General features: G+C 34.1%; 1 protein-coding gene across 12 annotated transcripts in view; it reads left to right on the top strand.

Annotated features, from left to right (window-relative positions):
• Positions 1–27,146, top strand: part of LOC127970172 (uncharacterized) — a 139,979-nt gene that overhangs the window by 24,500 nt on the left and 88,333 nt on the right. For 3 of the 12 annotated variants that reach the window (XM_052573154.1, XM_052573228.1, XM_052573021.1), the window contains exons 1-3: positions 25,289–25,477; positions 25,981–26,136; positions 26,374–26,414. In XM_052573154.1, coding sequence (XP_052429114.1) covers positions 25,445–25,477; positions 25,981–26,136; positions 26,374–26,414 — 230 coding nt within the window. In that variant the 5' untranslated portion in view covers positions 25,289–25,444. Of the gene's footprint in view, positions 1–25,288; positions 25,478–25,980; positions 26,137–26,373; positions 26,415–26,682; positions 26,914–27,146 lie in introns of those variants that run through there. The other 9 variants (XM_052572602.1, XM_052572685.1, XM_052573086.1 and 6 more) reach the window with 5 other exon arrangements.

Below are 27,146 nucleotides of genomic sequence, written 5' to 3'. Positions count from 1 at the left end.
ATCAAGATGTATATTCAGAGGGATAACTGACTGAGCTTATTCATGTAGATATCACATGAAGGCTAGCAAACATTATAAAGTGGTCTTAAGGGGCCACAGGATGTAGGAAGTGGTTTGTTGTTTAATGTGTGAATTCATTCTTGTTGGGTGCACAGGTTACATTTCCAGTAAAGAGAGTCCAGCATCTCTTGAAGTTCTAGTAGTTCTTTAGAAGTGTTGTTCCAAATAAAAATGTGTTCAGTGATATTTGTGACTGTTATTATTATTTTTGCAAAGCATGTTTTTAACATGCAATGTAAGAAACCACACCTTGTGAATACATGTGTGCATTTTAAAGTGTTTTAGCTTTATGTTTGATGTTTGAGCTGCTTGCATAGAGCCCACAAGCGTAATGGTATATATATATATATATATATATATATATATATATATATATATATATATATATATATATATATATGTATATATATATATATATGCATTTTAAATTATTTGTTTAATTTAGAGGCAGTATCTATGCATGAATCTACCACCATTGCCACACTTCCTGCATCAGACTGTGTGCTCTGCTTGACGCTGCTGTTAAGTGTGTGTCCGGTTTCTCTCTTCACTCCTGTCCTCACTTTATATATTTGAGAAATTATTGTAAATTACTTTTAATAAATATTACGATTATGCAGATCATCTAACTGTATGTTCTTAATTAATTTTAATTATTTAAAAATTATTATTATTATTTATTTTTTTACATGTTCTGAATTGTATTAAAAGCTTCTTATATATCAGCCCGACTATCAATCAGATGTCCCAAACAAGTGTAAAGCATCATAAGTGTTTGAGTTTATGTGCAGATAATATGAATATACATCTCAAAATACATTTGGATATAATTGGTCAAATTATTGCTGTTCAACCAGTAATGAGCACATGCTCTCGAATGTTTACAATGAAAAAAAATTATAGTTTCTCTAAGTTATGATAGTGTTTATGAATATGAATACAGCTCAAAAGAGTAAAAAATGTATGATCACCCAATGGCTCCATCTAGTGGCTAATAGTCCAAACTAGTCTGGTCTTCCTTACAATTACAGACGATGACGTCAATATCAGTTACCAACAAACCATTTTATCAGGACCGATTCTTGCCTAGAACACAGAAGTCAGGGAATTATTTTATGAAATATAGACTCAAAAAAAAAAAAAAAAAAAATCTTATCTTATAATACTGAAACTTACTGGCCTGGTCTTCAATGGCAGGACAGAGACAGCATTTGCTTGAGCAGACTGATATGGTGAACATTGTAAGCAGGTGTTATATTACAAAATGCAACAGTGACTTTAACAGGATGTAAGAAGTGGTTTTTGTGTGTGAATTCAATGCTATTCACAGAGTCCAATCATCTCTTTTTTCTAAGGTAAAGGTCTAATCACAAAAGTTTCCAGTAGTCTGTGACTGTCCTCCTTGAAAATGTTTACTTTATTTTTGGTCATTTTAACAGGTTCATTTTTTGTCAAGTTCAAATTATTATTATTTTTTAATATTGATACATTTTTCATTTATTCAAATGATGTATTTCTAATTTCATAAATATGTATTTTATTGGATCAATTAAAATCCATGATAATTTTATACATTATCACACACACACTTCATGTTACTAAATTAAACTGACAAAAAAAACAATACGGAGTTCACTGTTAAATTACAGTTTTTCAAAAATCTCTTATTCTGCCTCATAATTTAACATAGCTAATTTCATCTTGATAGACATTTGTCAGTGTCAGTTTTACCACAGAGCATTAGCAGAAGTTATTTGAGCAAGTACTTCTCTCTTTCAAATATGTGTAATTGTGTAATTGTGTTTCATTGTAAGGACCCCCTTGAAAACGAGATGATACGTCTCAAGGGGTTAATCTTAATAAATTAGAATTAATGTGCAATCTAACCTACGCTTAAAACCACACAAAGGTAATGGAAACATGTGCTTGGTGACCGATGATCAACTAAGAGATGGGAAGAGAGAGTCTCATGATGTGTTGCAAATGTGTAGTGTTTGTGAGCACTCTGAATGAAAAACGTGTGTGTTTCTGTTTTGACATGTTTATACTGAACTGAACCTATTACAATAAAACAAAGAATCTCATGAATTGTGCATGTGCAGTTTGATTAAAAAGATTATACACTCATGACAGGCATGAACTGACTAGCTGATTGCGTGTAAAATGTAAAGTATAAAATGTCTCAAATAAGGATGATAATCTGCATGTCTGAAACAAAGATACGGCTGAACATATCAATCAAATAATCTAAAGTACAGTTAAATTTCAGGTCAGGTGATTGATCATAAGGCCAAATCAGAGCAAAAAAGTATATAAGGTGACTGGCAGTGTTGGGTGTAACGCGTTACAAAGTAACGCGTTACTGTAATAATATTACTTTTTTCAGTAACTAGTAGTGTAAGGCATTACTCGTCTGAAAATGGTAATATTATTACAGTTTTCCCAAGCTAGTTACTTGCGTTACATTTGCCAGTAGCACCTTCATCACACACAAGGCACACAACACAGAGAACAGAAGGGAAGGGAAGGAGGGCGTGAATGGAACAGTGATTGGTCTGGGTTTGGCACGAGGTATCATTTACCATCACTGATTGGTCGACAGCCGGCAGCAGAGCGGCACGCTCAGACAGATGGGGAAAAATGGAAGCGTCAACAACGGCAAGCTCTTTTTCAGAGGAAGGTTCCCAGCAACAGAAAGCTAGTTTCGACGGGTGGAGATTCAGTAATTATTTTGTAGGAGTGCTCAGATCACGATCGGCCGCTCGTTAATGCGCATCTCAGTAAAGCCGGTTCTCTAAAGCGGTTTATTCCATCAGGTGCGTGAACCATATGTTCATACAACCGTGCCAATAAACGCTGAAAATGAACGTGGATTTGCGCATCTTCTCAGTTAATAACGGCTCTGTGTAGTAACAGCTGCTCTATGTGAAATCACGCACCTGATGGAATTAACCGCTGATTAGAGAACAGGTGTACTGACGAGCAGTAATATAAGTGAGTTGTGTAAACAGTGATTTATGTGACTTCAATTATTTCTTATTAAACTGAAATCGAAAAGTAAAAAGTATTTTTTGGAAAAACCACATCCTGGTGTTAGTCTTCATATGCTGCTGAATAGTGTTAACACGGATATAGAAAAATAAGGAGTGCAAGAGATTGATTCCTAATGTCAGTTTATTTTTAATTAATACTACAGTAGTTCGGTTCCCTTTACATCTTTAACTACCCGTTAATTTATCAATTGAATGGGTGACCTATCCTCATTAATAGAGCAAACATTTGCCCCCCCTGAGAGAATTGGCAGGAGCCGCCACAGATAAAGACCCTAAAGAACACTCCTCCTTTGTATGTTCTCCCTCCATCTGATGCATCTCAGGCAATCATAGAGTAATTAAGAAAAAAAGATGTAACTAGTAATATAACTAGTAATATAACTAGTTACTTTCTCCAGGGAGTAATAAAGTAAAGTAAGGCATTACTATTTTTGAGAGTAATATGTAATATGTAATATATTACTTTTTTGAGTAACTAGCCCCAACACTGGTGACTGGTGTGTGGTTAAGTCTGTGCTCATGCTTCTTTCATACAGAGAGCAGCTCAGTTTACTGCCAGCCCCTCATGACTCAGGCCATTTTAGAGGAAACTTTCCATTTATCTTTACCAATCAGATGAAAGTTTACATCTGCATTGAGACCCTCACCAGTGTCAGTTATTCACAATCAATCACTGAGATGGAGAGGTCAAGAGTTGCTCTCATCATGCATCATGTGTAAGTAAAAATATACTTTGTCAGTATTTTTTGATAGTTTTTTGAACAATAGTGTCACTACTATGGATATTTTTTTGTATAATTATGTTTTACAAAGTAGTTTTGTTCTTTTACAGTTTTACTGTTCCATCAGACAAGAATCTATGGAGAATAAGTGGAGATGAAAGTCAGACCAGGAGACCAGGAGAAAGCTTACTTTTTGAAAAATGCACAGTATGTTCACTAAACAGCAGTGGTGGACGAAGTACACAAATCAAGTACTTGAGTAAAAGTACAGATACATATGGTAAAATATTACTCCAGTAAAAGTAAAAGTACTCCTTTTTCAATTTTACTCAAGTGAAAGTACAAAAGTACTCAATTTTTTATGTACTTAAGTAAAAAAGTACTGCAAGATAGATGTTTGCAATTTTATATAGGCTACTTAATATAATTTTATATTAGCACATTTTTTTTTATAATCCTACTGCTCAAAATACCTTGGATTTTTTCCAAAATAACCACTATATGGAGTCAAGATATTTTTGTTGTTGATATGGACTACGCTGATTAGAGTAATGTTCACTGTGAAGCTTACACTGTGATGTACCTGAGAGAAAACAGAGATGACCATCTGATTTTCACCAGTAAGAAAAAAGTATTTTAAAGTTAGTTGTTTTACAGAACATCAAAGTTACAGTACAGACCAAAAGTTTGGACACACCTTTTCATTCAAAGAGTTTCCTTTATTTTCATGACTATGAAAATTGTAGAGTCACACTGAAGGCATCAAGGGCTATTTGAGCAAGAAGGAGAGTGATGGGGAGTTGCGCCAGATGACCTGGCCTCCACAGTCACCGGACCTGAACCCAATCCAGATGGTTTAGGGGTGAGCTGGACCGCAGACAGAAGGCGAAAGGGCCAACAAGTGCTAAGCATCTCTCGGGGAACTCCTTCAAGACTGTTGGAAGACCATTTCAGGTGACTACCTCTTAAAGCTCATCAAGAGAATGCCAAGAGTGTGCAAAGCAGTAATCAAAGCAAAAGGTGCTACTTTGAAGAACCTAGAATATGACATATTTTCAGCTTCACACTTTTTTGTTATGTATATAATTCCATATATAATTCCACATGTGTTAATTCATAGTTTTGATGCCTTCAGTGTGAATCTACTATTTTCATAGTCATGAAAATAAAGAAAACTCTTTGAATGAGAAGGTGTGTCCAAACTTTTGGTCTGTACTGTATATATGACATGATAATAAGGCCTAAAGTTAGGAAGAACATTTTAAGGAAAATATAATAAAACAAATTTCATAATGATTTTTTCCTTCTCAAATCTTGTCTGTGGTTTAAAAACACCCCTAGCCAAACGGGGTGCATCTCTTCCCACTGATAATTACTGTAGTTACCATGTTCTGAACATCATCATTTCTTTTCTAACCAGATGTAATCTCTCTCTCTCTCTCTCTCTCTCTCTCTCTCTCTCTCTCTCTCTATATATATATATATATATATATGTGTGTGTGTGTGTGTGTGTGTGGCTGAATAAAAATATTTGGACATTATAAAAATTACATCAACTTAGCACTAACAAGCTTTTTAGCTAGACAGTTAGCATCAGCTAACAATATTTGCTTATTTTCAGTACGATGAACATTCATGTCTGTCTACTCGTCTAGTTAATCCAAACAATATACATATGTATAACGTTACTGTCGATAAACAATATAAAAACAGACGTAACATAGGACATTTTATTAAAACTGTTAACATTACGGCAGCGCTGAATTTGAACGTGCATGAGTTATTGTATTTAATCTGTGTTATTTTATGTTTTTTTTTTTTTTTTTACCTAAAATTGATGTGTCTGCATCGTCTGCACTCGAGCATTTGAGTGGGCTTAAATAGATCACTCTTTACAACGGATTTAGTTCCCAAACAACTGACAGTTTTGACCTAAATATGATTTTCAGTTACAATAATTTATCCAAAATTTCGACATAACTTACATTTAGCAACATCAGACGCACGCGCGCTCACGATCTACCGGTTCTTACTTAAAAACTCAACGTCACTCTGTTCTTCCTTTAATGTGATTGGCCATGGGAGAAATTCTGCCTAGCAACAAGAGAACAAAAGCACTGATTGGTGGGTTGCAAAATTCATCCTTTTGGTCTCTTTGGTTGCTGAACTACAATTCAAGAGGAAGTTTTTCTTTGTGTACTATGTTCGGTGACTAAAATTATGTAGATATAAAGTTGTTTTGCATGATTTCTACTGGTGAAATATGTTAATTTAAATCCTTGTGGTACGTGATTTTGAGATGATTATTGAAATGACAACTTAAGTATTTGATGAAGTGGCCCAATCGTTTTCCTTTGAGCGAAAGAACATGGCAGCTAAAGTTACTGCTTAACTCGTTAGATCGAAAACCCTAATAAGTTGAATGAACTAAATTGATTGAGTAAACTCATTGCCTCAATTTAATTGAGTAATGGAGTCCCCCAAAACTTACATATTTAAGTTAATTTAACTTGACGGTTTTGTAGACTGTGCACTGAAAACCCTAATAAGTTGACTGAACTAAATTGATTGAGTAAACTCGTTGCCTCAATTTAATTGAGTAATGGAGTCTCCCAAAACTTACATATTTAAGTTTATTTAACTTGACGGTTTTGTAGATTGTACTTAAATCACTCAGTTCACCAAACTTGATGTTTATTTAATGTACTTAAACAATTATGTTCACTTAACTTGGTACTAATTTCAAGTGTACTTATATATTTAAGTTAACTCAACATGTAAATTTAACTGAAAATGATGTTCTTATTTTTGACAGCACACTGAAGTAAAACAAATAACAGCATATTTAAACTTTGACCTTTTGACAAACTGTCACAATATTTATGAAAATACAGTAAACCCTATGCTGCACAGTAAAAAAAAAAAAAAAAAAAAATATATATATATATATATATATATATATATATATATATATATATATATATATATATATATATATATATATGTCTTTGCAGACATTGAAAAGACATCCACTGAGGAGAGAATGTTTTTATGACGTCTTTTTTAAATGTTTTTTATGTCTTCTGTACATCCGATACAGATGTTCACATATCCTCCTTACAAGGTTCTGTGACTTTATTTCTGTCAGACATCTAGAGAAGCTCTTATTGAGAATTAACAGAGGTTTAAATGTGCATACTTGATTCATTTGAAGTCACCATTGTGGTGGAAAATGTTTGGTTTAGTTGGGATCTTGGTCCAGATACTTCTTATGTTCGCTTGTCTCTTGCTGCTATAACAGTATATTTTAAAATGCTGTTTTTGTGGCGAAGAAAGACAAAGTTTAAAAGAGCTCAGGTGTTATCAGCTCTTTGTTGGTGTTAGCTTGTTTCTTGCTGCTGTAACTTGTGTGTTGTAAAACACTGTTACTGTGGCAAAGAGAGTTGAGATCTAACATACACATATCTTGCTTGTAATGGTGACTAATTATAGTAAAATAAAATGTATTGCTGCAACTATGGATATACTTTTATAGATATAAACTTTGTAGATAAAACAATGTACTTACTTTTAGAAAACCGATCATGTCGTCACAAACAGACATCAAGATTTTGGATATGCATCACATCAATGGTGACAATCAGAACAAAAAAGGCTGGAAAATAAGGAGGAGTTTGTGCTATGGAGCTCTTTTGTTTGTCACCATTATTGTGATGCATATGCTACATCTAGAAGTCTGTGTGTGTGAGTACTTGATTGATTCTTTTACTCAAATTATTTAAAACACATTCATTTCGTCCATCTTTAAAATAAGTATTTTACTCCTGGTGCCTGTTAAAAATATCAAACAAAACTTATTTTATGATCTCAAATACGTATTATGCGATGACTTTCTCATCAGCAAAAAACATCAAATAACACTTGAGCTCATTTAAATTTGTCTTTTTTTCACCACAAAAACAGCGTTTTAAAATACACCAATACAGCAGCAAGAGACAAATTAACACAAGAAGTAACTGGACCAAGATCCCAACTAAACCAAACACTTTCCACCACAATGGTGACTTCAAATGAATCATGTATCAACATTTAAACCTCTGAGGGATTTAGGTAGTCTACAAAACCGTCAAGTTAAATAAAATTAAATATGTAAGTTTTGGGAGACTCCATTACTCAATTAAATTGAGGCAACAAGTTTACTCAATAATTTTAGTTCAGTCAACTTATTAGGGTTTTCAGTGCACAAGCTTATGATTCTGCACACTAGTAAGTGAATGGAACACTTTGTGGTTACAGCCAGAAACAAAAATAGGTTTCTAACAACAATAAACATCTTCAAGTAAATTCATTCTTATACAAACAAACAAAACACAAGTACATTAATTCTGGGAGGTTTAGAGACCAAAGAAAACAATAGCCATGTAGCTGGAATATACAATACAGGAAACCCATAATGACGATCAGCACTTTAGGTCTTCTCCATCATCACATTAAACATAATAATTATCAAATTTTAATGTATGACTTCTCTGCATCTTTTAAGGTGTTACACAGTTGTATTAAAAAAAAAGTAGCAAAAATTACCATATTGAAACATATACAAACTATTTAACATTCTGTTACATTTAACTGTGCAGTAATTCAAAATGAAGTTGACTAAGAAGTTATTTAACTGATGGTGATAATCTAAAAGAGCTTTTTACGTGTTTAAAAAATAAAAAAACAAAAATAAAATAGAAAATAAATATGTAGGACAAACCAAAATAATATCACCCTCACTTAAAAAAAAAAAAAAAAAAAAAAACCTCCCCTCCCACCACTATGAACCAGACCATCTACGGTGAAGGTCCTCATCCTTATCAGTCACTGAGATGGAGCGTGCAAGAGTTACATTCATCATACTTGTGTGTACGTCCGTATTTGTGTTTTTAAATTTTGTATTTTATGCCATTGTATTGATTTGATTGACTGTTCATTGACCAAACTTTCATGTATTTGAACTTGTATTTTCTTTTTCAGGTGTTTTGTTCTGTGAACAGCAGAGAGTCTTTGGGGCAGAAGTGGACATGAGAGTAAAAGCAGGAGACAGCATCACTCTCTACTGTGACTGTGTCATACCATTAGGATCACTGATTGTTTGGTTGAGAAACTGCTCACATGAGCATCAACCATCTCTGTTAATAGAGACTGAAAACCTGTTCAAGGAGAAGTTTCCACGTTTTAGGTTTGTGCTCAACAGCTCCAGTAACTCATATGATCTACATATTACAAATGTCAGTGTCTCTGATGAGGGAATATACTACTGTGCAAAAAGAGAAAATAAAATAAGTAAAGATGTACACGGCATCATAAATGAAAAATCTGAGTATGAGTATGGAAACTTGACAACTCGTCTATCTGTCTTGGGTGAGAAAACATTTTCACTGTTGTTCATGTTGATTTGTTTTGTGTTAACAAACCCATTTCTTTTATTTTCATAATATTTTTAATATAGTTAGCAAGCACATATATAGTATTTATGCTGACACAATCCTGCAGTCAAACTTCCAAACATCAGAACTGCAGGAAATTGCATCTATTGTGTATAACATTTTCGGTAACAGTACAATACGGGTGCACTAATGTGCATGAATTAATTCTTAACTAATGCACAGATAATCCTGAGAAAACCATTTATTAATGATTACTTCATCAGCAAATAATAGTCTATCTGATTAATAGATCAAGTAATATATTAACTGCAATTAATTAAATGTGTCATTATTTATTAATTTATTAACAACTTCTAGTATGTACTAATAGGTTAAATGTATGTATTAATTACCACACTGGATCAAAGATATATATTTCAGCTTCCAGTTGTCTTCTTTAATTAATCATTAGCAAATGATTTACAAATCTGTCAATACGTTACATTCTTAGTTAATATTATACATTAACTCATGTGTGGTTTAGTAAGTATGAATGTTTGTTAATACAAGGTTTACAGATTTTTAATTTATATTTTTATTATTTTAGCATTAATAAACAACAAGCAAATTTCGTACCATTCAAATATGATCTGAATGTCAATCCTATTTGCTAGGCATTATGCTTGGCAAATGGAAAATATCTGCAATATTAAATATATTGCTAATGGTAATTTTTTTATTTTAATAGGATGTTAAAATAAAATGTATATATTAATTAAATATATAAAATAAAACATGTATCTTAAATGAATAATGTGAGACTGTTTATAAATGGCTTATGTTTGATTTAGAGCCAGTGTGTCCTGGTTCTGAGCGGTTCAACACCTCCTCCACACCTCCTGCATCAGACTGTGTGCTCTGCTGGACGCTGCTCAGTGTGTGTCCATTGTGTGTTCTCCTCTTCTCCATCTGTGTGTACTGCATCTGTCAGAGGAAAACTACAGGTGATCTTTCACTCCTGAACTCAATTACATTACAGCTATAATGTTGCCAGATATTATCACAGCTCTAGATTTGCTTTCATACAGTATCACATAAAAACTGTAAAATATCACAGTCACCGTAATGAAAACTTTATGCATTTCCTTTGATCAGTCAATTGAGCTTATGCTGTACAATTTTAAATCTCAATTAATTTGATCTGAACCAAGTTGACTCTTACGTTATTTTAATTTCCTGTAGGTTCTGGCACTGAAACACAGACTGTGAGTGTGAACAGACATGTTGAGGTATTGAATTATATATGCACAGCAAGAAGAATATTTAAATACAATTTACACTTGCTTGATAGTTTAAAACTATAAATTACATCTTTATAATACATAATACATTACATATTAATATAATATAATATAATATAATATAATATAATATAATATAATATAATATAATATAATATAATATAATATAATAGTGTTTTACATACACTATTATTTCTATTCACAAAGAAGTAAATAGATTAAAACAATATTTATATATTTTAACAATTCATGTTTTTCCAGGGTGGTGATGAAGTATGTTATGCTTCATTGGACATGCTCTTATTACTTCAAATGCAATGGTATTAGATGACACTTAAACCTCTGTAAGTATAATCAGGCGTTTGTATTAAAATTCCAGTTGTATTTGAGTTGTATCTGAAATCATTTTAATTTGGCATGCAGTTATAGGCATTGTCAGGTTACAGCGCCACCTTTGGGCAAAAAAAGAAAAGAAAAAAGAACTATGCTAGTATGTTATGTGTATTATTCTTATGCTAAGCTTTGTGACAATAGTCTTATGGCCCTTTAAATAATTTTAAACCAAGCCATGTCCAGAACAGTTAATTATTCTGATGTTGCTGTTTTGATCTCAAGTTTTGTTTTTTTTTGTTTTTGACAAAATTGCTTTGGGAACTTGGGTTTTCATGTTAAAACAAGTTGAAAATGTTTACAGAGTGGTCAAATTAGAAGTATTGCGAAAAAAAAAAAAAAAAAAAAATAATAATAATATTAATAAAAAAAAATAATAATTGTAATGTAATTACCTCCTTTACCATTTTTCTATATGCAGTTTTACTGACAAGAATATGTAACAGATTTTCTAATTTACTACATTATTTATTTAAGATTTTAGACATTCTTCAGTAAATGATAAATGTGCATTATTTGTCATATCACAAACTGTCCTTACAACTTTAGAATATAGTGATTTTAATTAAGTAGAAATTCAGCACATTGGACAGCTCCAAGAGCTAAACATGTGAGACATGAATTACTGCATCTTCTATCTTACTTTGACATGTAATGGCTACTTTTTGAAATGAGACTCAGTGACTTACCAAATGCAGCTGACAAGTGCTTTCGATAGAGAAGCCTTTTAAAATGAGACCAAGAGTCTGCAGACTTTCTTGAAGAGTTCACCCAAAGATTTGTTGAAAATTGACTCACTTTTTCGTCATCCAAAATGTAGATGAGATTTATACAAATGTAAATGTAGCATGACATCACTTGCTCACCAGTGGATCTCTGCAGTGAATTCGGAGCCGTACAAATGAGGGTTCAAACACCTCAATAAAGCACAAGTAATCCACATGACACCAGTCCATTAATGAACATATTTTAAAGTGAAAAGATGCATGTTTGTTAGAAAAAACAATCCACAATAAAGATATTTTTAACGTATTCCTAAATGTTGCTTCTAAAATACAAGACCTTGGTCCATAATATGGGTACATAACCATAAGAAAAAATTTGTCTCAGCTGAATCAGTAGAAAAATGTGCACAGATCAAGCACTGCGTACAAGTGAAAACAGTCCAAAACAGCTCTAAATAAATATTTGTTGCAGGTATTATAAAGGACAAACTCCTCTACATCTTTGATATGCTGAATGTGAGTAAATGTTCGGCAAATTTTCATTTTTCATTTTTCATTTTTGGGTGAACTGTTAAAATATAAGAAAAGGGACTGTGATTTAATGACAGAAACATCCAGACCAGTTATGTTGGTTATTGCTGAATTAGTGAAAAATGGCAAATATTAAAATGGATAAACTGGAGAACCACAGTATGCCAGACTTTTCATTTAAAAAAAAGGAACTCAAATCTTATTTTGATAGCCATAAGAACACACATAAAACTTCCCTAGTGCATGAATTAATGCGAGCTAGATGCCTTTGTGCAAATACATAATGATAACCGACACACAAAAGCATACAAAGGCTAAAGGGAAAATTTTTGTTTGGTGAGCAATAATCTACAAGATGTTCATGTTTCAGTTTGTTGATGTGTAAAAGCAGCAAATGTGAGCAGGTTGTAAGTGGTCTGAATGAGGCCTGTGGGTTTCCTGTTTTGACCTGTTTGGATGTTGCTGCATCATATCTTATTTTGACCAACTACACTAAAATAACGAAAAAAGAACCACACAGATTTTACACTATTCCTTCAGTTCAAAGCTCATTAATTTATTCATTGCATGTCAAATGCCAAGCGCATAATATTGGGCTTATCTGCGCACACAAAACATCTTAAATAATATAGAAATCTCTTTAAATAATAGTCTCTGTACATATCTGTCCGATGATGAAATGTCTTAATATTTTCATGGTCAGAAAGAGTCAAGTCAAGTCAAATCACTTTTATTGTCACATCACCACAGCATGTGTGCTTTAGTAAGTGAAATTCTTGGAAATGTGCGCCAGAACTTGCATAAACAATTTACATATAACCATACCAAAGACAAATCGGAGCAAACAAATGTATATTAGGTAATGGATAAGTGGTTAATACCGGTCTCAATCTTCCTTTGTTCATACAATAACCTAATTTACTGCTGAAACCTCATGATGTGGGCCGCTTTAGGTAAAACTTTCCACTGACCTGAACCAATCATATGAGAGCATACATCTGCTTTGAGACCCTCACCAGTGTCAGTTATTGACAATCACTCACTAAGAAGGAGAGGTAAAGACTTGCTCTCATCGTACTTATATGTAAGCAAAAATACACTTCTTCAGCTGTTTTTTGAATCGTAGTAGAATTTGAAGAGCTTCATGTAGTTGTTTTGTTCAACTAGAACTGGGCATATGTCTACGTTTCAGCTTTATTCACAACAAGGCCAAACAAAGTAGTTATGCTTTCATTATGGGGGAACCCCCAACTGATCCCAGGGCGCCGCAGCATAAATGGCTGCCCACTGCTCTGGGTGTGTGCTCACGGTGTGTGAGTGTTCACTGCTGTTTGTGTGCACTTTGGATGGGTTAAATGCAGAGCACAAATTTAGAGTATGTGTCTCCATACTTGGTGTGGCCGGTGGATTCGACATAGGATCTTGCGGCAACCACATGTGATGACCCCTTTTTCCATGGTGAAAGCTGATGCAGCGATTCAAAGCGCGAAGTTGATGTATTTTCTCAGCGACCAGCACAGATCACCCCTAGGCATAGTGAAGAGGATATCATCCTCTTTTGGATTTGACAACAAAACACAATGCATCTCCACAACATGGCAGAGGCAGCAATATTACTACAGCGAGAATAATAGTTATATCTCTTTGAATAATTAAAGAATATCTCTTTGGGTTTGAGACTTTAGTCTTTGCCACAAGGGATCTTATCTATGCATGAACAGCTTGTAACTCAAGAGAAAGGAAAATTTATAAATGCATCATATGACCCCTTTAAAACGTGTCTGTGATTATCATATAATGCTTTCATTATGCATATAATGCATATTTTGCATATATGATTATTTTTTTTAATAAGCAGCAAAGTATGCATGGCTGCAAAACCTGAAATTTTGAGTGCTCTTTTACAACTCCAAAGTAAAAAAAATAAATAAAAATACAAATAAAATAAATTCCTGCTCATTTTAGTTGCTAGTCAGTAGTAAGATACATTCCTTATTTTCCTTTTTTGTTATCTTTCAGACTGGTGCACAATCGAATCTTAAGGACATTTAAAATAAATTGGAAATCAAGTAGACGTAAATTAAAAGAAGGTTTTCTTTTAAACCCTTCTTCAAAAGCTCTTTACTGTCTTTGTTTACTCTCAAAGATAAGTCTTTTCTCATTCTCATGTAAAATGATAACCATCTTAACCACAAATGTTTCCATTCAGTTTACTGATTGTGTGCACATGAGAGAGATGTAGAGAGGACAGAGGTTGGTTTGTGTCTGGAAATGCTTTTGTGGTGAATGCAATGTCTGCAAAGGCTTGATTTGCAACTGCAGACTTCATAAATACCCTTTGATGGATGAGTATGTATCAGTTACAGCACAGTGGACAGCACACAGTGCTGAACGATTGAACAACATCTGCATTATTGTATATGTTGTGCTTCCTGTTTGATTGAAGATGTATTAAGAGAAGAGACATCTTCATTAGGATCTCACAGACATATTTAACAATTTACACCACATGTTCAGATTTTAATATTATTTTTAATCATTTTCAAATATTTGCAAACCTCAGGCAAATATAATCACCGGACTAGGATTTTAGACCCACACGTTTATCAACTAATTAACCAAATGGTCACTGAGTAAATTTAATGTAGGCTGTAGTTTGTTTTTGAGGTTTTCTAAAATAGGAAAAAAAAATTATATGGTTTCAGTGCTTACTATAATTTCCTGTCCAGCACATGTTTTACCATAAAAAGAATGGGGCATATTCATGGCTCTTCGCTTTCCTTTAATTTTCAAAAACATGTTCCTTTTGTCCTCCTAAAAATTTATTTGATCCATAAGGACCAGTTAAGTCTTGCTAACTGTCACAATCTCCAGCTGGAGTGCCCATGAACTCCACCAGAGAGCGCTCCACCCCTGACTCTTGCCATCCTATCCATGTAGACTACATGTACAATGATCCATTGCCCGGACTCAACATCTATTGCAAACACCTGTATCTATCAATCCATCAGTCTCACTCTATTTAAAGACATTTTTTTTCTGCCCATTCATTGCTAAGTCTTGAAAGTGTCTCTCTGCTGTTCTTAGCCTTTTATTCTGGTTCCTTTGTTGTAGTTAATATCTTTAACTGGTTTCCTGGTCATCCTTATTGTCTAAAGTTTTCTGCCCTAATTGTTTGGACTGACTACCTTGTTTATGTCAGCAGAATGACTCTCTTCAATGAGAGGAAACCTACATACTCAATCCTAGTCTGAACTCTTAAGAGTGGAGGCCTCTGCCTAGCCACACTCAGCCTCAAAGGCAGTTAGTGAGGTTTCTACTGTCTAGGCGGAGCTCTGGGGAGCGGAGGCTTCAGCAGAATGACTCTGAAATAAGAGGAAACCTACAATGCTCAACCCTGGCACGGGAGCTCTTAAAGGGTTAGTTCACCGAAAAATCTAAATTATGTAATTAATAACTCGTTTCAAACCCGTAAGACCTCAGTTTATCTTCGGAACACAGTTTAAGATATTTTAGATTTAGTCCGAGAGCTCTCAGTCCCTCCATTGATACTGTGTGTACGGTATACTGTCCATGTCCAGAAAGGTAAGAAAAACATCATCAAAGTAGTCCATGTGACATCAGAGGGTCAATTAGAAATTTTTGAAGCATCGAAAATACATTTTGGTCCAAAAGTAGCAAAAACTACGACTTTATTCATCATTGTCTTCTCTTACGTGTCTGTTGGTACAGAGTTCAAAACAAAGCAGTTTGTGATATCCAGTTCACGAACGAATCATTCAATGTAACCAGATCTTTTTGAGCCAGTTCACCAAATCGAACTGAATCATTTTAAACGGTTCGCATTTCCAATACCATTAATCCACAAATGACTTAAGCTGTTAACTTTTTTAATGTGGCTGACACTTCCTCTGAGTTCAAACAAACCAATATCCCGGAGTAATTCATTTACTCAAACAGTACACTGACTGAACTGCTGTGAAGAAATAACTGATGATGAACACCGAGCCGAGTCACATAACAAACAAAAGATTGACTCTCCTCTAGTCAAGAACCGTTTCTGTCAGAAGCGTCTGATTCGAGAACCGAGGAGCTGATGATACTGCTTTTCGATTTACTAACCCTTAAAGAGTGGAGGTCTCAGCTTAACAAATATCTAAAGCTAGAGGAGACCTGGCTCAGCACCAGAGGCTGTATGTGAGGCTCAAAGAAGGAGCATACAACTAACAACACTGCCCATGCTGGAGCTCTGAAGAGCCTTAGGCTTCAGCAGGTTGACTCTCTTAAACGAGAGGAAACATAACACTCAACCCTAGTTTGAGCTCTTAAGAGTGGAGGCCTCAGCATGATGAATCTCTAGAGAGAGAGGAGGCATAACAACACTTAGCGCTAAAGACAGTTGGCTAGGCTCACAAAAGAGGTGCCTTTCGGTGATGAGAGGAAACCTACAATGCTCAACCCAGGCAGGGGAGCTCTTAAGAGAGGAGGTCTCAGCATAACGACTCTCTAAAGTGAGAGAAGACCTGGCTACACTCATCGCCAGAGACAGTAAGCAAGGCTCCAAAATGAGACTTCAAACTCGATGGAGCTCTGAAGAGCGAAGACTTCAGAAGAATGACTCCCTTAAAGGAGAGGAAGACTAACACTCAACTCTCTTAGAGAAGCTCTTAAGAGTGAAGGCCTCATTATGATGATTCTCTAGAGCGAGAGAAGGCCTAACAACACTCAGCACTAAGGACAGTTGGAGAGGCTCTTCTCACAATAGAAGAGGAGCCTACCTACCAATATTACTGTCCAAGCGGAGCTATGGAGAGTGGAGGCATCCACAGGATTACTCTCTTGAATGAGAGGAAACCTACACACACGATCCTACAAAATCTACTTTACTTACTTCAGACTACTTCAGACTAGATTCTCATCATTGGTCAGGCTCCAGGATCCCTAGTTTTGAGGGGTGTGTGGGTGGTCACCATAGTGCGTGGACTGAAGGCCCCAGACGCCTTCTTCCCAAGGCCTTGCCTAGGCTGGAACTGTCCCTTGTGCTTGGGCGCAGACGTAGACCGGCGTGGTATAAAAGATTTATACGCTGCCGAGCGCGCGTTTGCGTCCCTGAATTCACAGACCACCACCTCAATGGATGTGCCGAACAATTCAGAGGGCGAAACCGGTGTATAGAGAAGAAAACATTTTTCCTTTTCCCCGATGACAGCCAGGTTCACCCACAGGTGCCTCTCCATGGCCACCATTGCCGCCATTGATCTACTAATCGTGGCAGCTGTCTGCTTGGTGGCCCTGAGAGCCAGGTCTGTGGTGAGGCACAACACTGCCAACGCCTCAGGGGGAGCATCTGATCCTGGTTTAGGTCCTTCAGAAAATCAGCCTGGTATGCCTGCAGTACAGCCATTGTATGCAAGGCAGCACCCGCCAGACCTGCTGCTGCATATGCCCTACCAAGATGTTTCTTTCAGCTTCCTGGATGGCAAGGCTGGAGCCTTCAACAAAGATGTCATCCCATCTGAGAGATAGCTTGCAAGCATCTCTTCGATAGGGGGCATCGACACATATCCTAAGCACATAACACAAAGTTTGTGTGCATCATACGGTGTCAAATAGCGTGGACACAGATCTGCACACTCCCTAATACGCCTAAGATTAGACATTTTACTTACACTAAAGAACAAACAGCCCTGAAGACAAAAGAGAGGATGATTTGTTCTACAAGTGCCCTCCGCAGTTTACATCCGCAGTCGCTCATTTGCTCACGTCATAGGCTTCCACCTGCCAATGTCAAGTCACGCTGACAGCTTTCCCAAAGTGACCTCTAGAGGATGCAGCGTGAAGTGCCCTTTCGAACTCTTGTTCAGTGCAACTTTTCAGCTATGATTGGCCATTGCATTCTTAAGTTCAACATAATTGTGTGTGATTTATTTAAATGCTCAGAAGTCAATTTAACGCCTTATATATAAGCAAAAAAAAAAAATATATGTTTTGCAAATGAAAATTTAAGTATTGAGGAAAATAAATTCGCTTTTTGCAAACAAAAATTTAGAATTGCGAAACATAAATGAAACAGCGCAAAAGCAATGATTTTGCAATACATATTTACCATGGTCATATCTATTAATTCATTTGCAACACTGATTTTATCTTGCGTGTCAGTCTAGTTTGAGCTTGTGATACCATTTTCCTTTGCGCTTCACTTTTTTGCGTGTCTTGCTTTGTGGCACTGTTTTGATGTGAGGGTGGAGTCAAGGGATGAGGGTGTGCACAACATGCCTCCCTGGAAGTGACATCATCGGCCCGAGACGCAACTCACTGATCCAGATACTGTCATGATAAGCAGAAACTTTCGATTGATCCTTTCTTTTTATTCAATAGCATTAAAACATTGATGTTTTCGTTTTATTAACCTTATTAACAAATGTATATTAGCAGCATTGGCTCAAGTTAAAGAAGTTGTTACCATGAACATCTGCTGTTTATTTCTCTCGATGTGCAAACTTTTGCTGTCACATAGCATAATCAAAGCTTTATTGACATGTCAGGCTTTTACAGTAAAGGCTATTATTTACAAAACTCTTCAAGGCTGCATTTTCATCTGAACTAATGTAAACAAAGAACGCTTCAGTGCGCTGGCATCCTCCCACAAGTTAAGAGATTTTAAACAAACACTTGCAGTTAACCAAATGAAACAATATACATTTTAATGCTATAAAAGTTTTGCATTGAATAAAAAGAAACAATCCACTCGAAAATCTCCCTTGACTCCACCCCCATGTCAAAACAGTGCCACAAAGCAAGACGTGTAAAAAAGTGAAGCGCAAAGGGAAAATGGTATCGCAAGCTCAAACTAGACTGACACGCAAAATAAAAGCAGCGTTGCAAATACATTAATAGATATATCTATTAAAATATGTATTGCAAAATCATTGCTTTCGCGCAGTTTTCATTTTCCAATTCTTAATTTTTGTTTGCAAAAAGCAAATTTATTTTCCTCAATATTTGAATTTTTATTAGCAAAACTTTATTTTCTTTATTTTTATTTTTTTTGCGTATATATAAGGCATTAAATTGACTACATATCAGTGCTGTAAAAAGGTGTCTGTCTTGGCTCTGCGCCAGCCAGCAAACACAGATTTTAATTTTGGGGGAGTTATTGTTAGCCAGCACCTTGAGCTGAGCTGAAACACAATTTAGACATGTTAAAACAGGAAACCACAAGCTTGTGTTTATATGCACTAGTAACTGAATGGAAAACTTTGTGGTTACAGCCAGAAACAAAAAAAATTCATAACCCAGGTCAACAAACATCTTTAAGTCAGTGCATTCTTTCACAACAACACCCTCACACATACAGGAAATTCGTAGATGGAGCGATGAAGTTACAATCATCGTACTTGTCTGTAAGTCCATATTTGTTATTTTAAGGGTATGCTATACTTATGCTAAGCTTTGTGACAACTGACTTAAGTTTTTGGTGAAATCATGTTTTTACAATTTCTTCAGGCAAAGTTGCTCATTATACTTGGGTTTTTTATCTTTTTCAACTACTTTTTTGTACATGTAGTTTCCGTGACAAAAATGTTCCGTGTTAGGTAAAATTTGTTAGCCTGAATGCACAGTAAGTCGTTTTGGATAAAATCATATGCTAAATGCATAAATGTAAATGTAAAAACATCTAATAGAGTTTCACATTTACTGGAAAACTGGTTTAAGACAACAAGGAAACTAACTGCATATTAGACATTCTTCAGTAAATAAGAAATGTATGCTTTCTTGTCATATCACACACTGACATTGCAATTATAGAAAATAGTGAATTTAATTAGAAAAGTTTTTTTTCACCTTTTGGATATGGAAAACCGGAAATTCAGCACATTGGACAGCTCCAAGTGCTGAAAGGATTAAATAAAGCTCCAAGTCCACTTTGATGAATGACTCGTTTGGACGCATATTTTCCGGGATTTTTGATAACACAAATACTGATGAATGGGACAAGATCTGGTTCAGCTAGAGTAGGCAATAAGTGTTATAACTATGCTAGAGACATGCTAGCTTTCCCAAGGCAGACAAACTTAGAGTGGTTACAATCACCCAGGTTTAAATCTTGTTCAAATTGATTTGTTTTTGATGCCATATTTAAACTTAAGCTGGCAGACGGCTATCTGGTAAGGGGCATGACATTTATTCCCAAACATGCACAAAGTGGAGCCAATCACAACAGACACTGGCCCAGCTGACCAATCCTGGCACATTACGTATTTCAGAAGGCGGGCCTTCATTTGATACAGGAACTAAAAAAGAATGTGTTTTTCGAACAACCTAGTATCAGAGCCTATTCTGGTACACCCCAAAACAAATCAATACTATGAAAAAGAGCATAACAGAACCCCTTTAAACCACATCTGCATTATAACCTCACAGACATAGCAAATAATCATATTCAGCTCTTATCTGACAATTAAAAAAAAAATCACACATTACTGTGTATTTGCCCTTATGAGGTGCATTTGCCACATACTTTATTGGGGATGACCTGTTTCAGAAAATTAAGCATTATAAAATTGACCTTTATTCCTTGAAATGCAGGAATTGCTTTAATGTCTTTATTACTTTGGAACATAATGGTAACTTTACTGAAATTATTAGAAAATATATACTGTATCACCTGTATGTGACTGACAAATGCTGCATCTAGAAAATGCAGTCTTCAAAAAATTATACTTCTCCATTTGTTGTTATTATTATTATTATTTTTAAACGTAAATACTAAATGAAAAACAATGCTGTTACTGTGAATATTTTGTAAGGCAGCATCAATTGAAGTGCTTTATACAGATATTTTATGCTTTTACAGGTGTTTTGCTGTTCAGTCAGATTGATTGAGAAAAAATGGAGATGAAAGTCTGACCAGGAGACAACATCACTCTCTTCTGTGATCGCTCTGTAACTTCTGGTTCCCACATTGTATGGTTAAGAAACTGCACTCATGTAAATCATCACTCTTTTTTTATAAATGTCAAAGTTTTTGAATAATATAAAAAACAAAAACAAAAACAAAAAATAAATAAAATACAAAATAAAAAAAGCTTCAGTATTTACAGTGTTGTATCAAATATTATTAAAACATTTAAAATAACTCTAATTTGGTTTAATTTATTGGATTAAAATCAATCAATCAATCAATAAATAATGCATCCTATGTTCATCTCAATAATCCATCCTTCCATCAATCCATACATACATGCTTCAAGCCTTGAATTGGATTTTATTAACATTATTTTGTTTTTTATCAATATGCCCTTTTGTGCCATTAAGTTAAATGCATAAAACATACTGTATAATTGAGGAACAGCAGCTTAATGCAGATCTAAATGTAACTCTAGCACTGAATCACAATTACTTTATTTGTTGTGCAGCACTCAGTTTTCTGGGTTCTTACAGCTATGAAGACAACAGGTATAGCATTAACATGAGTAAAATGGGCATCAATATGCAACAAAATGAAGAGCCTGTTGATCAACAGGATGTTACAATGGTTTCTCTCAACTGTTTGCTCGCTCTCTCTCTCTTTCTCTTTCTCTTTCTCTCTCTTCTTGTGGTCAGCTGTAAGTACCTACCTCAAATGTTTCCACAGTACCCTAAAACAGACATTTGTCTGTCTGTTATATATATTTTGCAGAAACTTCATAGCATTAATTCAATTTAGATTTGTCATTAAATGCTCCAGAATCAACTTTTGTGGTGGATTAATTAACAACAAGTCAACACAACAGGAAATAATTACAATGCAAAGCAAAACAGTCTTCAACTAGTAGCTAATATTCAAAGTCTGTTCTTTCAGGTGCACTCAGAAATGTATCTTTATTAAAAAATAAAGAAATAAGTAAATCTACATATAAAGTAGAAAATATGTCTAAACATGAGATAACAGTAATATCAATAGCATTTATTTTACATGTAAGTCCTGACACTGTTATTATGATAATATGAGTAATATTAGAATGCTAAATTTGTATATTTATATCTAAATTTCATATTAGTCTGTATCTATGCCTTTTGTTTCAGTATAATATATCAAATGATAATTTAATCTTTTTAGGTGGTGTATATATGGAACTAACATTAATTTATGTGAGAATTTGGCTATTGTAAGTTTGTAAATTGCAAAGATTCAGTTACATATCATGTGTTATGATAATTATTAAAGAAAACAGTGATCAAGATGTATATCTACATATTATGGACTTTACGGCTATTAAACATTATAAAGTGGTCTTTAGGGGCCACAGAATGTAAGAAGTGGTTTGTTGTTTAATGTGTGAATTCATTCTTGTTGTGTGCACAGGTTACATTTCCAGTAAAGAGAGTCCAGCATCTCTTGAAGTTCTAGTAGTTCTTTAGAAGTGTTGTAACAACTAAAAAGTGTCCAGTGGTATTTGTGACTGGTATTATTTTTGCTAACGATATGTTTAAGGAGTAAGGTAAGCTCTTCTCTCAGAAAGAAGCACAGGAAACCACACCTTGTGAATATATGTGTGCATTTTAAAGTGCAATATCTGAGCTGCTTGCATAGAGCCCACAAGTGTAATGGAACACACACACACACACACACACACACACACACACACACACACACACACATATTCCAAAAAATTCCATCCCTTAAGTTTATCAAAAATCTTTAGCAGAAATATGTCCCACCACAGCTAATCAAATAAGAGCGGACATCCGCACTGAAGACCCTCACCTTTATCAGTCACTGAGATGGAACGAGCAGGAGTTACAGTCATCATACTTGAGTGTACGGCCATATTTGTGTTTTTAAATTTGATATTTTATGACATTGTATTGATTAGATTTTCAGTCCTCTTTCATTTATTTTAACTTGTATTTTCTTTTGCATGTGTTTTGTTTCAGCAGAGAGCCTTAAAAAATGTATTTATGTATATATATATATATATATATATATATATATATATATATATATATATATATATATATATATATATATATATATATATATATATATATATATATATATATATGAATACAGTTCAAAAGAGTAAAAGAGTTATGATCACCCAATGGCTCTATCTAGTGGCTAATAGTCAATGTTGAAACTAGTCTGGTTTTCCATACAATTACAGACGATGACATCAAAATCACTTACCCACAAACCATTTCATCAGGCAATTATACAGAAATACTTTGATGACAGACTTTGCTTGGACATTTGAGAATGATCATATAACAACATATCATATGCGGATCAATATCGGTCCGCTGGTTAGTTAGGATTTACCATCCTGGCCTGGTCTTCAATGGCAGGGCAGAAACAGCATTTGCTTGATCAGACTGATATAGGTATATATCGTAAACATTGCATGCTGCATTACAAGATGCAACAGGGGCTTTTTGATGCAACAGGATGTAAGAAGTGGTTTTCTTGTGTGAATTCAGTGCTAGCTATTCACAGAGTCCAGCCTTCTCTTTTTTTTTCTAAGGTAACGTTTAAACCACAAATGTTTCCAGTGGTCTTTGTGATTGTCCTCTTGCAAATATTTACTTCTTTTTTGGTCATTTTAACAATCTGTATATAAATGAGTTTATTTTACAGGTCTTTTTTTTTGACAATCAATGTTTTTTATATTGATTTATTTTTTAATTAATTCAAATTATGTATTTTAAATTGAGTAAATATATAAAATAAATATAATTTTTATTGGAGCATTCAAAATCCATGATAATCTAATTATTATATATTAATAATTATAATAATTTTATATATTATCATACACACATTACATATTGCTAAATTAAACTGACATACAATGAAAAACATAAAAGATTATATTAAGAACAATAAGGATTGCAATCTCATTAATATAAAGACATGACAATGTTTGTTTCTGCAGAACCGTGTAATTTTCCTCAAATACAGTGAACATAGCAGCATGTTTATTTATGGCTATCATCATGCTGTTCACTGTCTCTGGTGCTGAAACTCTTTCATTCTATTTAAATATTTTTTTCTTCACTCATAATTCAGTCTACTGCTGCAAAGAATAAGGCTGGATTTCTCTGAAGTGGAGTGAGTTCTTCTACCATTTCTGGGAGCTGAAACACAATTTAGATAAGCTAAAACAGAAAACCACAAGCTTATGATTACGCACACTAGTAAGTGAATGGAACACTTTGTGGTTACAGCCAGAAACAAAAATAGGTTTCTAACAACAATAAACATCTTCAAGTAAATGCCTTATTATACAAATAAACAAAACACAGGTACATTAATTCTTGGAGGTTTAGAAACCAATGAAAAAATAGCCATGTAGCTGGAATATGCAATACAGGAAACCCATAATGACGATCAGCACTTTAGGTCATCTCCATCGTCACATTAAACATAATAATATTGTCAAAAAATTTAATAAATAAATATATAATAAATAAAAAAAAAAAAAAAAAGATCATGTTTGAATGTATGGCTTCTCTGCCTCTTTTAAAGTTTTACACAGTTGTATTTAAAAAAAATGAGCACTTTAACATATTGAAACATATACAAACTATTTAACATTCTGTTACATTGAAATGTGTCGTAATTCAAAATGAAGTTGCCAAAGAAGTTATTTAATTGGTGGAGAAAACCTAAAAGAGCTTTTTACTTGTTTAAAAAAAAAAAAAAAAACCTCCCCTCCCACCACTATGAACCAGACCATTCACACTAAAGGTCCTCATCCTGATCAGTCACTGAGATGGAGCGAGCAAGAGTTACATTCATCATACTTGTGTGTACGTCCCTATTTGTGTTTTTAATTTTTACATTTTATGCCATTGTATTGATTCGATTGACAGTCCTCTTTCATGTATTGGAACTTGTATTTTCTTTTGCAGGTGTTTTGTTCTGTGAACAGCAGAGAGTCTTTGGGGCAGAAGTGGGCATGAGAGTTAAAGCAGGAGACAGCATCACTCTCTACTGTGACTGTGTCATACCATTAGGATCACTGATTGTTTGGTTGAGAAACTGCTCACATGAGCATCAACCATCTCTGTTAATAGAGACTGAAAACCTGTTCAAGGAGAAGTTTCCACGTTTTAGTTTCGTGCTCAACAGCTCCAGTAACTCCTATGATCTACATATTACAGATGTCAGTGTCTCTGATGAGGGAATATACTACTGTGCGAAAACAGAAAATAAAATAAGTAAAGATGTACACGGCATCATAAATAAAAAATCTGAGTACGAGTATGGAAACTGGAAAACTCGTCTATCTGTCTTGGGTGAGAAAAATTTTCACTGTTGTTCATGTTGATTCGTTTTTTGTTAAAGAACTTCTTTCTTTTATTTTCATAATATTTTTAATATAGTTAACGAAAAGTCTTGCAGATATACCGTACTTATGCTGACACAATCCTGCAGTCAAACTTAGAACTGCAGGAAACTGCATCTATTAGGTATAAAAATTTTATGGCATAACATTACATTATGGGTGCACTAATGTGCATGAATTAATTCTTAACTAACGCACAGATAATCCTGAGTTAAAACCATTCATTAATGATAACTACATCAGCAAATAATAAAGAGTCTATTTGATTCATAGATCAAGTAGTATATAAATTGCTATTAATTAAATGGATCATTGTGAATTAATTCTTTAACAACATTTTTTATTGTAATAGGATGTTAAAATAAAATGTATATATTAATTAAATATATAAAATAAAACATGTATCTTAAATGAATTGTGAGACTGTTTAAAAATGGCTTATGTTTGATTTAGAGCCAGTGTGTCCTGGTTCTGAGCGGTTCAACACCTCCTCCACACCTCCTGCATCAGACTGTGTGCTCTGCTGGACGCTGCTGTTCAGTGTGTGTCCAGTGTGTGTTCTCCTCTTCTCCATCTGTGTGTACTGCATCTGTCAGAGGAAAACTACAGGTGATCTTTCACTCCTGAACTCAATTACATTACAGCTATAATGTGCCAGATGTTATCACAGCTCTAGATTTGCTTTCATACAGTATCACATAAAAATGGTAAAATATCACAGTCACCGTAATGAAAACTTTATATAATGCCTTTGATCAGTCAATTGAGCTTGTGAAGTACAATTTTAAATCTCACTTAATTTGATCTGAACCAAGTTGACTCTTACGTTATTTTATTTTCCTTTAGATTCTGTCGCTGAAACACAAACTGAGAACAGATATGTTGAGGTATTGTATTTTACACTTGAAATGTACACTTGCTTGATAGTTTAAAGTTATATAAATTATATCTATATAATATATTACCTAATACATTATATATAATATAATATAATATAATATAATATAATATAATATAATATAATATAATATAATATAATATAATATAATATAATATAATATAATATGTGTTTTAAATACACTATTATTTATATTTACAAAGAAGAAAACAGATTAAAAAAAATATTAATATATTAAAAAAATGCATGTTTTCCAGGGTGGTGGTGAATTATGTTATGCTTCATTGGACATGCCTTCCATACGGCGGAAAAAGCTGAAGAAAAAAACAGTTCAGCGTTCAGACTTTAGTGTTTATTCTGAGGTCCGAGCCAACAGAACATAAAAGAAATGTTGTTCAGTAGTAATTTGCACCGGATGGTTTTAAGAATAATGAGACAAATTATATTCTTTGTGGCATTTTCTCCTATGGCATCCAATTTTGGTTTTATTCCCCCCCAAAAAACTTTATTTTTATTAGTGTATTGATGGTTTTGTTGATGTTTGATGTATCATAAGTTATGTTCTAGACAAAGAACATACTATTTAATGAATTCTCAGAATGTTTATGCTTAAATAAAAATAAGAAGTGTTCTTACATTTGACTTAATTTAATTTTTTTTAAATTAACATTAACGTTACAGTGTAAATGTATTAGTGTGATATAATGAACAGCATTGTTGT

Source organism: Carassius gibelio, chromosome A1, assembly GCF_023724105.1.
Source record: "Carassius gibelio isolate Cgi1373 ecotype wild population from Czech Republic chromosome A1, carGib1.2-hapl.c, whole genome shotgun sequence".
Lineage (NCBI taxonomy): Eukaryota > Metazoa > Chordata > Actinopteri > Cypriniformes > Cyprinidae > Carassius > Carassius gibelio.
The sequence above is the reverse complement of the archived record's forward strand: the minus strand, read 5'-3'. Positions and strand labels throughout refer to the sequence as shown.